The sequence below is a fragment of the Schistocerca gregaria genome, chromosome 1 (genome assembly GCF_023897955.1).
Source record: "Schistocerca gregaria isolate iqSchGreg1 chromosome 1, iqSchGreg1.2, whole genome shotgun sequence".
Classification (NCBI taxonomy): domain Eukaryota; kingdom Metazoa; phylum Arthropoda; class Insecta; order Orthoptera; family Acrididae; genus Schistocerca; species Schistocerca gregaria.
In genome coordinates, this window is record NC_064920.1 from 162933625 (window position 1) to 162948523 (window position 14899).

The 14899-nt window shown below is 45.6% G+C and overlaps 1 protein-coding gene across 1 annotated transcript in view; it reads left to right on the top strand.

Annotated features, from left to right (window-relative positions):
* LOC126335542 (sodium/potassium-transporting ATPase subunit alpha-like) overlaps positions 1-14899 on the top strand; it is a 154299-nt gene that overhangs the window by 54555 nt on the left and 84845 nt on the right. Inside the window, exon 4 of the mRNA XM_049998975.1 lies at positions 8253-8588. Within this exon, the coding sequence (XP_049854932.1) occupies positions 8253-8588 (336 nt within the window). The remainder of the gene's footprint in view (positions 1-8252; positions 8589-14899) is intronic.

Sequence of the window (14899 nt, forward strand, 5' to 3'; positions counted from 1 at the left end):
TGTATTACAGACACAGTCTCTTTGACAGTTCAGAGATGTCACTAAAGCCGCCCAAAGATGTAAACGACCATGCATGAACGGCGCCTATTAGACGGAGGGGGTCCGATAGGCGATCAGTTCCAATCATTTCACCAGGAAGGAGGTACACGGCTCGTGTTGTCCATAGTTCAACCATGCCGAGATGGTCAATACCACGGTTCGATCGCGACCGCATTGTTACTTTGTGCCAGGAAAGGCTCTCAACAAGGGAAGTGTCCAGGCGTCTGAACCCAAGCCGCGTTGTTCGGACATGAAGGATATACAGAGAGATAGGTACTCGGTGACATGCCTCGCTCAGGCCGCCCAAGGGCTACTACTACAGTGGATGACAGCTTCCTACGGATATTGCTCATAGGAACACTGACAGCAACGCCACCATGTTGAATAATGCTTTGTGTGCAGCCACAGGACGTCGTGTTACGACTCAAACTCTGATCAATAGACTGCATGGTGCTCAACTTCACAACTTCACTCCCGACGTCCATGATGAGGTCCGTCTTTGCAACCACGACACAATACAGCGCGGTGCACATGAGCTCAACAATATGCCGAATGGACAGCTCAGGATTGGTGTCGCGTTCTCTTCACCGATGAGTGTCGCATATGCCTTCAACCAGACAATCGTCGGAGACGTGTTTGGAGGCAACCCGGTCAGGCTGAACGCCTTAGACACACTGTCCAGCGAGTGCAGCAAGGTGGACGTTCCCTGCTGTTTTGGGGTGGCATTATGTGGGGCTGACGTACGCCGCTTGTGGTCACGGAAGGAGCCGTAACGGCTGTACGGTACTTGAATGCCATCCTTCGACCGATAGTGTAACCATATCTACAGTATATTGGTGAGGCAATCGTGTTCATGGACGACAATTCGTGCCCCCATCGTGCACATCTTGTGAATGAATGCCTTCAGGATAACGACATCGGTCGACTAGAGTGGCCAGCAAGTTCTCCAGACATGAATCCCATCGAACATCCTGGGATGGACTGAAAAAGGCTGTTTATGGACGACCTGACATACGAACCACTCTGAGGGGTCCACACCGAATCGGCGTTGAGGAGTGGGACAATCTGGACCAACAGTGCCATGATGAACGTGTGGATAGTATGTCACGACGAATAGAGGCAAGCATCAATGCAAGAGGACGTGCTACTGGTTATTAGAGGTAACGGTGAGTACAGTAACCTGGACCCCTCTGAAGGTCTTGCGGTATGGTGGTATTACATGGAATGTGTGGTTTCATGAGCAATAAAAAGGGCGGAAGTGATGTTTATGTTGATCTCTATTCCAATTTTCTGTACAGGTTTCGGAACTCTCGGAACCGAGGTGATGTGTGTACTACAGGCCTGTCTGTCGTTCTAAAGCATTTATATGATGTCATGGTGATTTCGCAGCTCAACCCGGAGGCCTTGCGATGTACAAAGTCACTTGCGAAATTACTCATCAGCTTCTGTGCCTACCTGCACGCTTCACACATGGCTGCCATGTTGTTGCTTCAATCTGCTAACGTTCAAAATTTAGCGACGGCATAGCGGTGGATTACCCTAGAGAATGTCGATGTCTAGATGAAGCCGGCGTACTTCGTTGCTGAATTGTTGGAAATATTCTCCCCCAGTGAATTTTTTGCAGCCAAGCTCATATGGGGTATTTGGTTATAAACAGATGAAAAAATTGTTGGGGTTGACTGTACACAGCCATTAATAGTACGGATGATAGAACCGATTCCCCATTAAATTCACGTGGATACTGGTGAGCCACACAGGATGGAAACGTTAAGAAGCGGGATATAGAAAACCCAGAGTCGACATTTACAGCGAGAGAGCAAAACAACCCTAGTCGGCGCCACGCAACGAGACATTGTTATCAGCATGACAGTAGTTCAACTTCTCCTCAAAATTTCTGGTTCCCTCTAACGTAAGCCTGGAGCAGACTCCTGAATAAAGTATCTTTACATTAGTACTTGTAATCCATTTACAAGATTTTACTTTTATGTCAGCAAATGGCTGACATATTAACACTCTGACCTACCGACTACACGATTTGACAAGAAGTAAACCATAGCCAATGTAGTCATGGTGATCGCAATCGTTGCTTGACGTGTTAACGTTATTAAAATTGAAGTAAATAAAAAGAAAATTAATTTTTAGCTTACCGTCAACGACGACATCATCCCAAACGGGAGTAGAAACTCGATCTAGGAAACTATGGGGAAGGAATTAGGTCGCGTCTCTTTCAAAAGAACTAACCCAGAACTTGCCCTGATCTTGAATGTGTTACTTTTTGGAGGAACCAGATACTTTCTTTAATTTTCAACGAGATTTTAATTAATGTTTGTAAAGAGCAAGTCTCCTGTGCATGCTTTTTCTGTAATAGTCTTTTGTCTGTAATAATAAATGTATTCTGTGACATTGTAGCTGAGATTTATCGATGATTAGCAATATTGAAATGGTCCTTTACTGAAATAGAAAAGAGTAGGGAAAATTTTTTCTTCTTTTGGCTTAAGATTGCGAGCTCACTCTCTCTTCCTTTGGTATTCTCTCGTGCTCTGCCTTAGCGAATAGACATGCTGTGTAAGATGAGTTATAATAATTTTATTTACTCCTTTTAGAGTAATTAAATACGGCACCTGTTAAGAATTTTTGCGATTATTTTTAAATTTTATCTCATCCTAATTGGATAATTTACATGAATTTTTGCCACAGAAATCAGAGGAATCGGCAAATAGTTGAGGAGACACAATGACCGAACGAGTATTGCATTCAGTCATTAATTTGTACTTTCTCTGTAGCGATCAGCAATCCTGATCAACGACTAATCGTTTTAATGTACGTTGTGATCATTCCCTATAAGATATGTTACAAATCATCGTCGCCGAATGATGCTGTCGGTCTTTGCCGATGTCGGACACTGCTCTTATGTTTTAAAAATTAGTTACTTTGCCCATCTTACAATGACGTGTTGACCTCCAGAAGAAATAATAAAGGTAAACTTAAATTAAAAACTAAGGATCAACATATTAATGGCAGTTCTACAGGATGTGAGTCTAGTATCTTCACCACTGAGCCATCTCACTTCGTTTTACAGCAACATTAATTTGATTTTGTTTTTATGTACCTGTTATTTCCGTTCCACAGAAGGAACTGGCACAGCAGCGGTCATGTTGTTTCTATTCAACCTTTGAAAAAAACAAAATACCCGGTGATCAAAAAGTCAGTACAAATTTGGAAACTGAATAAATCACGGAATAATGCAGATAGAGAGGTACAAATTGACATACATGCTTGGGATGATATAGGGTTTTATTAGAACAAAAACAAAACAAAAAATACAAAAGTTCAAAAAATGTCCGACAGATGGCGCTTCATCTGATCAGAATAGCAATAATTAGCATAACAAAGTAAGACAAAGCAAAGATAATGTTCTTTACAGGAAATGCTCAATATGACCACCATTATTCCTCAACAATCGCTGTAGTCGAGGAATAATGCTGTGAACAGCACTATAAAGCATGTCCGGAGTTATGGTGAGGCATAGCGTCGGATGTTGTCTTTCAGCACCCCTAGAGATGTCGGTCGATCACGATACGCTTGCGACTTCAGGTAACCCCAAAGCCAATAATCGCACGGACGGAGGTCTGGGGGCCTGGGAGGCCAAGCATGACGAAAGTGGCGGCTGAGCACACGATCATCACCAAACGACGCGCGCAAGAGATCTTTCACGCGTCTAGGAATATGGGGTGGAGCGCAATCCTGCATAAACATCGTACGTTCCAGCAGGTGTTTATAAGCCAGGCTGGGGATGATGCGATTCTGTAACGTATCGGCGCACTTCTCACCCGTCACGGCAGCAGTTACCAAACCAGAATCACACTTTTCCTAGAAGAAAAAAGGCCCGATAACGGTAGATGTGGTAAATCCAACCCATACCGCGATTTTCGCGTCGTGCAATGGAGTTTCCACGACAGTTCTAGGATTCTCGGTAGCCCAAATTTTGCAGTTGTGGGCGCTGACAGACGCTCGGAGAGTGAAATGAGCTTCGTCGGTCCACAACACGTTACCCCACCAATCGCCATCTTCCGCCATCTTTTGAAACGCCCGCACCGCAAATGCCCTCCGCTTCACTAAATCTCCAGGTAACAGTTCATGATGCCGATGGATTTTGTACGGATAGCATCAGAGGGTACGCCTCAGTGCCAACCAAACAGTAGTGTGTGGAATGCCGGTGCGACGTGCTACTGAACGAGCGTTGACTTCCCCGTGCATAGACAACCCGCTACAGACACCATTTATTCTTGAACTGTCTCAGTAGCGTTACGCCTTGTGCTCGGTCGGCCACTACGGGGTCTATCGTCTAAACAACCCCTGCCTTCGAACTTCGAAATCATTCTCGCCACAGCTGCATTTGTCAACGGACGTTTACCCTTTCGAGTCCCCTTCCTATGGAGATAGGATCGTAACGCTGAACTTGCACATTCCCCATTCTATAATACAGCTCCACTAAAAGCGCCTTTTCAGATAACGTCCACATGCTGCGACTGCTGGCGCATCTGATACTCTCTCTCTCATTACAGCTCCTTTTATACACGATTGTCATGCACGGTACTGACGTTTTGCTGTCCAACGCCATCTGTCGGACATTTTGTGAACTTGTTTTTTTTTGTTCTAATAAAACTCCATGTCTTTCCAAGCATGTGTGTCACTTTTTACCTCTCTATCTACATTATTCCGTGGTTTATTAAGTTTTCAAATTTATACTGACTTTTTGATCACCTGGTAGATTAATAAGCATAAAAAAACATGTATCGGAAACTTGATGAGATGTTTTTAATGTGTGTGGTCCTGAATCCCGTAAGGATTAGGGTACTGCGGTTTCTCAGTAACTGATCTTGACGCAGAAGGGATTAGAAAAGAAGTGATATGAAAATGAACTTGTAATGAGTTTTAGAGGGGCCCAGAGACAGGCTGTGAATAGTAAGAAGTAGGTATAATGGTATATGAATAGGCCTCGAGAATGTCTTGTCTTGGAGGGGAAGGACGTTGAAATTACCCAGGACTACGGTTAAGGAGCACTGCAACTTTGTGACACAGGTGCGTATTAGGTCAGAGTTCTAAAGGTAGGGTTCTACAGGATATAGGAGGTTTCCATTTTGCTGGGAACATAGGACAGACGAAAGTACTTGAGGTTCTTGAAAAGATGTAGGAAAGTTGGTGCAGAATGTAAGTGTGGGAGGATGTCACATGTAGAAGGCTATGCTGAATGCAATATGTTCTACGGTTTCGATTGAGTGGTAACTTTTGGGAGGGGCAGAGTTCCATGAAAGAACTACATAGGCAGTTGTACTGTAGCTAAACACCGTATGTATGATGGCTGTATTAATATGAGAATATGCGGCTTATTTTGTAACACTAGGTAACAGACTGTGATTCACAACAAGAGAAAAAAACGGTTCAAATGGCTCTGAGCACTATGGGACTTAACTGCTGTGGTCATGAGTCCCCTAGAACTTAGAACTACTTAAACCTAACTAACCTAAGGACATCACACACATCCATGCCCGATTCGAACCTGCGACCGTAGCAGTCCCGCGGTTCCGGACTGCAGCGCCTAGAACCGCACGGCCACAGCGGCCGGCAACAAGAGAAAAAATTACCATTTGCCTGACATTGTTCAAGTGTGCATCTACGTATGCATACACTCCTCAAGCGGAGGGTACCCCGTACCACTATTAGTAGTTTTCCACTCGTAAATAGAGAGAGGGAAAAACGTGTGCGTATCTGCCTACGTCTGGGCTAGTTTCTTATCTTCGCGGTCCTTGTTAGCAGCAGTAGACTCAATCTGCACTCAGGTGCAGATGCCGGTTCTCTAAATTTTCTCAGGGGTGTTCCTCGAAAAGAACGTCGATTTCCTTCGACAGATTGCCATTTTACTTCGCGAACCATCTCCGGAACACTTCCGTATTATTCGAAGCTACCGGTAACAAATCTAGCACCCGCCTCTGTACTGATTCTATGTATTCCTTTAATCCAACCTGGCGGGGATCCCAAACACTCGAACACTACTCAGTGACAGGTCTCACAAGCGTCGTATGTGCGGTCACCTTTACAAATGAACGGCAGTTTCCCAAAATTCTTCCAATAAACTGAAGTAGAGCATTCGCCTTCGCTACATCTGTTCTCATATGCTCGTTCTATTTCATATCGCTTTGCAACGTTACGCCCAGATATTTAAACTGTATCAGCCAGGGCACTACGAATGCTGCGTCCCAACATTACGAGATTGTTTTTCCTACTTATCTGCATTAACCTACATTTTTCTACATTAGAGCTAACTGCCATTTTTTAAACCAAGTAGAAATGTTGTCTAAGTCATCTTCGCATCATCCTACAGTCCCCCCGTACACCACAACATTATCAGCAAACAACAGCACATTGCTGCCCACCCTGTCTCCAAATCATTTGTGTATATAGAGAACAGCAGTGGTCCTCTCATACTTCCCCATCAAACTTCCTGGAGATACCCTCGTCTCTGATGAACACTCACCGTAGAAAACATACTGGGTTCTACACTACTAGCCATTAAAATTGCTACACCACGAAGATGACGTGCTACGGACGCGAAATTTAACCGACAGGAAGAAGATGCTGTGATATGCAAATGATTAGCTTTTCAGAGCATTCACACAAGGTTGGCGCCGGTGGCGACACCTAAAACGTGCTGACACGAGGAAAGTTTCCAACCGATTTCTCGTACACAAACAGCAATTGACCGGCGTTGCCTGGTGAAACGTTGTTGTGATGCCTCGTGTAAGGAGGAGAAGTGGGTACCATCACGTTTCCGACGTTGATAAACGTCGGATTGTAGCCTATCGCGATTGCGGTTTATGGTATCGCGACATTGCTGCTCGAGTTGATCGAGATCCAATGACTGTTACCAGAATATGGTGTCGGTGGGCTCAGGAGGTTAATACGGAACGCCGTGCTGGATCCCAACGGCCTCGTACCACTAGCAGTCGAGATGACAGGCATCTTATCCACATGTCTGTAACGGATCGTGCAGCCACGTTTTCAAGACAACAACCATCTGCACGAACAGTTGGACGACGTTTGCAGCAGCACAGACTATCAGCTCGGAGACCATAGCTGCCGTTACCCTTGACGCTGCATCACAGACAGGAGCGCCTGCGATGCTGTACTCAACGACGAACCTGGGTGCACGAATAGCAAACCGTCATTTTTTAGGATGAATGCAGATCCTGTTTACAGCATCATGATGGTCGCATCCGTGTTTGGCGACATCGCGGTGAACGCACATTGGAAGCGTGTATTCGTCATCACCATACTGGCGTATCACCCGCCATGATGGTATGGGGTGCCATTGGTTACACGTCTCAGTCACCTCTTGTTCCCAATGACGGCACTTTGAACAGTGGACGTTACATTTTAGATGTGTTACGACCCGTGGCTCTACCCTTCTTTCGATCCCTGCTAAACCCTACATTTCAGCAGGTTAATGAACGACCCCATGTTTCAGGTCCTGTACGGGCCTTTCTGTATACAGAAAATGTTCGACTGCTGCCCTGGCCAGCACATTCTCCAGATTTCTCACCAATTGAAAACGTCTGGTCAATGGTGGCCGAGCAACTGTCTCGTCACAATACGCCAGTCACTTCTCTTTACGAACTGTGGTATCGTGTGGAAGCTGCATGGGCAGCTGTACCTGTACCCGCCATCCGAGCTCAGTTTGACTCAATGCCCAGGTGTATCAAGGCCGTTATTACGGCCAGAGGTGGTTATTTTGGGTACTGATTTCTCAGGATCTATTCAGCCAAATTGCGTGAAAATGTTATCACATGTCAGTTATAGTATAATACATTTGTCCAATGAATACCCGTTTATTATCTGCATTACTTCTTGGTGTAGTAATTTTAATGGCCAGTAGTGTATTATTCAAGAGGTCTTCGAGCTACATACATATCTGGTACCCTATTCTGTACGCTCGTACCTGCACTGGGACACCACGTCAAATGCTTTCCGGAAATCTAGAAATATAGAATCTGCCTTTTGCGTTTCATCCATATTTCGCAGTATATTATGTGAGAAACGGGCAAGCTGAGTTTTGCACTAGCGGTGCTTTCTAAAACCGTAATCTTTCTTGGACATAAGCTTCTCCGACTCAAGAAAATTCGTGCTTAAATAATGAATGCGATGTGGCTTTGCAGGTGTCGGTGCACCGGACGAAGGAGGACGGGCCCTCGGAGTACCTGATGGTGATGAAGGGCGCCCCGGAGCGGCTGCTGGAGCGCTGCACCAGGGTGTTGATGGGGGTTGAGGAGCACCCCCTGGACCACAAGTGGCGGCTGGCCTGCCAGGAGGCCTACGGCCAGATGATGGCCATGGGCGAGCGCGTGCTCGGCTTCTGCGACCTGGCGCTGCCCCCAGACACCTACAACCGCGGGTACGTCTTCGACGCCGAGAAGCAGAACTTCCCGCAAACGGGCATGCGCTTCGTGGGTTTCATGTCGCTCGTCGATCCACCGCGCCCTGGAGTTCTTGAGGTGAGTCGGCAGCGGCTACGTTTTAGCTACTCCAATGTTATGTCTTCATTGCTAGTGATAAGTGTGTGGAAGGCGGCCAGAGAATCTGGACAGGCAAGCAAAGATTAGGTAAATATATTGTATGGTAGAACCTCACTGATCCGTTCCATATGGGATCACATAAAATTAATTGTTGGTAAGGCGGGTGCCAGGTTGAGGTTCACTGGGAGAGTCCTTCGAAGATGTAGTCCATCAATAAAGGAGGTGGCTTATAAAACAGTCGTTCGACCTATACTTGAGTATTGCTCATCAGTGTGGGATCCATACCAGAGATGTCCGTCGCTGTACGAATCTGGACAGGCAAGCAAGAAACTAGGTAAAAATATTTACAAATTTAATAAATATATTGTATGGTAGAACCTCACTGATCCGTTCCATATGGGATCATATAAAATTAATTGTTGGTAAGGCGGATGCCAGGTTGAGATTCACTGGGAGAGTCCTTCGAAAATGTCGTCCATCAACAAAGGAGGTGGCTTACAAAACACTCGTTCGACCTATACTTGAGTATTGCTCATCAGTGTGGGATCCGTACCAGGTCGGGTAGACAGAGGTGATAGAGAAAATCCAAAGAAGAGCGGCGCATTTCGTCACAGGGTTATTTGGTAAGCGTGATAGCGTTACGGAGATGTTTAGCAAACTCAAGTGGTAGACTCTTCAAGAGAGCCGCTCTGCATCGCGGTGTAGTTTGTGTTGTGTACATAGTTCCACGTAGTCAGCGCATACACAACTTGCCCACTAGAGCAAGACCCGCTAAGCGCAACAGCGCAGGCGCAGCGCTCGTCCATCTCCGCACTATGAGATGATGCTGCCATAGAGACGGACCAAATTCTGCTTCCACCGATCCGCGTATTAATATGTAACGCAGCCAATGAAATTGCTGCTAACGTAGAACCTCTTCTCCTCGCGGATCACACTCGTGCAGTGACACATGAACACACGAGGTATTATAACGAATGTACAGACCTCCAATTAGTCATCCTGTATTTGTCTGCAACAGTCTGTACGAGTTCTACATTTGTCTGTGTCAGTCTATAGTCAAGTTTCAGTTCGCGCCTAATAAGATTACCATATCCCTGTACATAGCCATGAAGATAAATGTATAGAAACTTTTGTCAAGTATCAGAGATATATGTGAGAATAAGATTAACGTACCAAGACCAAAGGAACTTCAGATTGTCAATCGTAAACAGCATCCAGAATCAAGTTACGTAATGTCTATGATTTTTATTATTTTAATAAATGTGTGTGAAAATTAATCAAGTTCTGTTTAAAGTTGGTCACTATCAATCTGCTACTCTAAGCGTGCAAGTGGCATTTCTATCGTCTGACCTAACGGCAAAAGATAAACACGCCACAATAAGACCACGAGAGATATTGCTGCCACTCGCCTACTTCGTTAGAGCGACAAGTCAAATAATCTGATGGTGTATGTACCGAAGGTCTTACAGTACGCACACCACACGTTCCATATGGGATCATATAAAATTAATTGTTGGTAAGGCGGGTGCCAGACTAAGATTCATTGGGAGAGCCCTTAGAAAATGTAGTCCATCAACAAAGGAGGTGGGTTACAAAACACTCGTTCGACCTATACTTGAGTGTTACTCATCAGTGTGGGATCCGTACCAGGTCGGGTTGACAGAGGAGATAGAGAAGATCCAAAGAAGAGCGGCGCATTTCGTCACAGGATTATTTGGTAAGCGTGATAGCTTTACGGAGATGTTTAGCAAACTCAAGTGGCAAACTCTTCAGGAGAGGCGCTCTGCATCGCGGTGTTGTTTGCTGTCCAGGTTTCGAGAGGGTGCGTTTCTGGATGAGGTACCGTATACATTGCTTCCCCCTGCTTATACCTCCCGAGGAGATCACGAATATAAAATTAGAGAGATTTGAGCGCGCACGGAGACTTTCTGGCGAACCATATGCGACTGGAACAGGAAAGGGAGGTAATGACAGTGGCACGTAAAATGCCCTCCGCCACACACCGTTGGGTGGCTTGCGGAGTATAGATGTGGATGTAGATGTAGATGGATCGGGAGCATGGTCGGGATGTAAAATCTGAACTCTCTGTCTTGGCGTGAGAGGAAAGAGTGTAGCCTTTACCAAATCACATACGCTGATAGCGAAAATGAAATCAGAAATGTTCCATCATGTACTAGTTATTCTGGAAAAGATGTTTCATATATACCACTATCGAGAAATATTAAAACGATTCAGTAACAATAGAGGAGGAATTTGTAGTTGATTAATATGCCGGTCAAGAAGCAAAAGTAATCGTTTGTATTACAAAACATAAAATAAAATGAAAACACTATCGAGAAAGCTATATAGAGCTTGAAATTTACTTACAAGTTTGAAACTTTTCCTGGAAACTTTCCGTTCGTGGATGGATGGTGAAACTTATTGTATGAGTAGCCCAGCAGTAATCTGCCAAAAGATTTGATGACCATCTTCCCAAATTTGGATAAGAAACTGTGTGTTTAGTGTACTGGAGATTTCTTATACTTCCGTCAAACAAAAGTGGTAGTCTGTACCGCGATCTCTAGGTTCCCTCGACAACTGTGGAACAGCAAATGACATAGATGGGTCGCTTCAATGCAGCCAGCCTCTAAGATTGCTGGAACAACTTGACCAACAATCCTGCGGTGCCCAACACTTATCATCATCTACCTTTGATTCACAATAAAACTCGTATGTCATTTTGACGATCAGTGAAATGGGATGTCTCTGAGACTTAGTCTTAAGCTCTCCACACACATAACAGAAAATACACTCCTGGAAATGGAAAAAAGAACACATTGACACCGGTGTGTCACACCCACCATACTTGCTCCGGACACTGCGAGAGGGCTGTACAAGCAATGATCACACGCACGGCACAGCGGACACACCAGGAACCGCGGTGTTGGCCGCCGAATGGCGCTAGCTGCGCAGCATTTGTGCACCGCTGCCGTCAGTGTGAGCCAGTTTGCCGTGGCATACGGAGTTCCATCGCAGTCTTTCACACTGGTAGCATGCCGCGACAGCGTGGGCGTGAACCGTATGTGCAGTTGACGGACTTTGAGCGAGGGCGTATAGTGGGCATGCGGGACGTACCGTCGAATTGCTCAACACGTGGGGCGTGAGGTCTCCACAGTACATCAATGTTGTCGCCAGTGGTCAGCGGAATGTGCACGTGCCCGTCGACCTGGGACCGGACCGCAGCGACGCACGGATGCACGCCAAGACCGTAAGATCCTACGCAGTGCCGTAGGGGACCGCACCGCCACTTCCCAGCAAATTAGGGACACTGTTGCTCCTGGGGTATCGGCGAGGACCATTCGCAACCATCTCCATGAAGCTGGGCTACGGTCCCGCACACCGTTGGCCGTCTTCCGCTCACGCCCCAACATCGTGCAGCCCGCCTCCAGTGGTGTCACGACAGGAGTGAATGGAGGGACGAATGGAGACGTGTCGTCTTCAGCGATGAGAGTCGCTTCTGCCTTGGTGCCAATGATGGTCGTATGCGTGTTGGGCGCCGTGCAGGTGAGCGCCACAATCAGGACTGCATACGACCGAGGCACACAGAGCCAACACCCGGCATCATGGTGTGGGGAGCGATCTCCTACACTGGCCGTACACCTCTGGTGACCGTCGAGGGGACACTGAATAGTGCACGGTACATCCAAACCGTCATCGAACCCATCGTTCTACCATTCCTAGACCGGCAAGGGAACTTGCTGTTCCAACAGGACAATGCACGTCCGCATGTATCCCGTGCCACCCAACGTGCTCTAGAAGGTGTAAGTCAACTACCCTGGCCAGCAAGATCTCCGGATCTGTCCCCCATTGAGCATGTTTGGGACTGGATGAAGCGTCGTCTCACGCGGTCTGCACGTCCAGCACGAACGCTGGTCCAACTGAGGCGCCAGGTGGAAATGGCATGGCAAGCCGTTCCACAGGACTACATCCAGCATCTCTACGATCGTCTCCATGGGAGAATAGCAGCCTGCATTGCTGCGAAAGGTGGATATACACTGTACTAGTGCCGACATTGCGCATGCTCTGTTGCCTGTGTCTATGTGCCTGTGGTTCTGTCAGTGTGATCATGTGATGTATCTGACCCCAGGAATGTGTCAATAAAGTTTCCCCTTCCTGGGGCAATGAATTCACGGTGTTCTTATTTCAATTTCCAGGAGTGTATTTGGAGAATTAAGTTACTTCCTAGACATCCATGAGTATAACAAACAGGCACACACAATATTCTTCAAGTTAGCAAATGTACACCGGTCAACGATCGATACCATGTGATTTCACAGTGAGATAGTCGATTGACTGGTGCAACTGCAACTTCCACTTACCTACCCCAAGTGGCTATCTCCCCCTTCCCTCTCTACTCGCACAACTAGGCATTAACATTCCTAAAGTAACAGATTGTGACAAGCGCAGCGGCAACACAAATAACGCAGTCGAGCGTAGATAAAATTGGGGTTTGAGAAAAAAGTTTAGGTGATAGCGAACAATGGTTTTCACCATGATCGTCAGGGTACAAAACTTCATAAAAACCTTGTATTTTTATTCTGCTACAAATTTCACTGTCGCACTGTGTAACAAATAAAAAAAAGATCATACGGAAATTGTCGACACACTAAAATACATTACGCCAAAATCTAAAGTACAGTAGTGCCCGTACTCGGAAATACGTCTGTATTGCAAGGCAAAATATTGTTACTGTGAGTGAAAATTGAACAACTATACGTACCTTATGACAGGACTGCACTGGTGCACAACAGTCACTGTATGCAGGGAGCATTTTGTAGTTTAAATCAGATTCATGAATGTTATGCACTTTATCAGAGAACAGCTTAAGGTCTTTAATAAAGTTTTCAAACTTCGTAACAAATTCATTGGCACATTCCTCCCAAGCAGACAGCTTCTCACTGGAACGAATTGCATTTCGAACGTCATATCGTTTTTTCCACCGATATAGCCAGCTTTCACTCGTTGTAAACTTTTCATTTTCATTTCCCAAATCAGTGACTTTTCTGTCATGATTAGTCCAGATGAATAAGTTCTTTTTCTTCTCTTCTGTTCAGACCACATCCACAAAGCATTGTTTGGAATTTCCCTTTTGTGCTTATTCACAGCCTTGCATGTTTTCAGTCCGGTGTTATAATCAATCGTCATTGTTTGACTTTCAAGAGTTTTCCTATTTTTTCTCCAGTCTTTAACAGCTGTTACCACAACATCTACCTCACTTGCAGTGTTTTGAATAGAATCGTCTCTGTCTAACATTAAAAGTACTTTCCGTTTCCTCGCTGAATACAGTGTCACATGTTTATGTTTAATTGAGGCCATAATTTAGACACTTTAATACGTATCATGAGCTCTGTCACTTTTTTATAAAAAAGTCTGTGTACACAGTAACACTTATTGATGGAGTTAGAAACTAGTTATTTCATAGTAAAGCTGATCGAACTACCGCACCTATCATCAGTCAGCTGCCTACTGGTCCGTGTCGCAGACGACGAGTCACTGACATGTCCAAACAAACAACGGAAAATGGATGGTCGGACTGTGAGGGCAGTCGGACCATCCGATATCGGAATAGTGGGTTTCTACCGCACTCAACTAGTGCGAAGAAACGGATACGCTGTTGAGACAAAATGAGGCAGAAATGGCTAGCTATAAGCAGAGGCCCGACACGGGCGTGCGTCTAAGCACATTGCATGTTTACCGGCGGAGCTAACTATCAACGACTCGGTGTAACGTTCGGACCAAGTAGCAACTAGAAGCAGTCTTGAACCAGAAATCTGACGCCTGGCTGGGTGCCACTTATACACCGCCCTCGTCGTCTTCATTGGTCTGCGGCTTTGATGTTCTTCACTGGCGGTGATTATCAAAGCCCCGCTCGCGGCGCCCCCAGGAATCTACGAGGCACCGGCAGTATTGATAAGGTACATACAGCTCTCTGCCGGATGCAGTTGGACAATTAACTAAGCCTCTTCGGCGTTTCTCGTCAGAAGTAGCTTACCGCCAATTGAACGATTGTTCTAAGTTAATATCATACTAATTCACAACAAAAAAGTACATTTTTTTCTATGATAATTGAAAAACAGTCTTGATCGCAAATTTCTTTTAGTCGAAGTGACCGGTTTCAACCCCTAAGGATTATCTTCAGACTCTGAAATAACATACGTACAAATAAAGGGATCCTTAGAGTACCAGATAGACTTAGACGTACCATTGGTCTAAATGAGATCAAATATGAAAATTCTGGCGTTTATAAAATC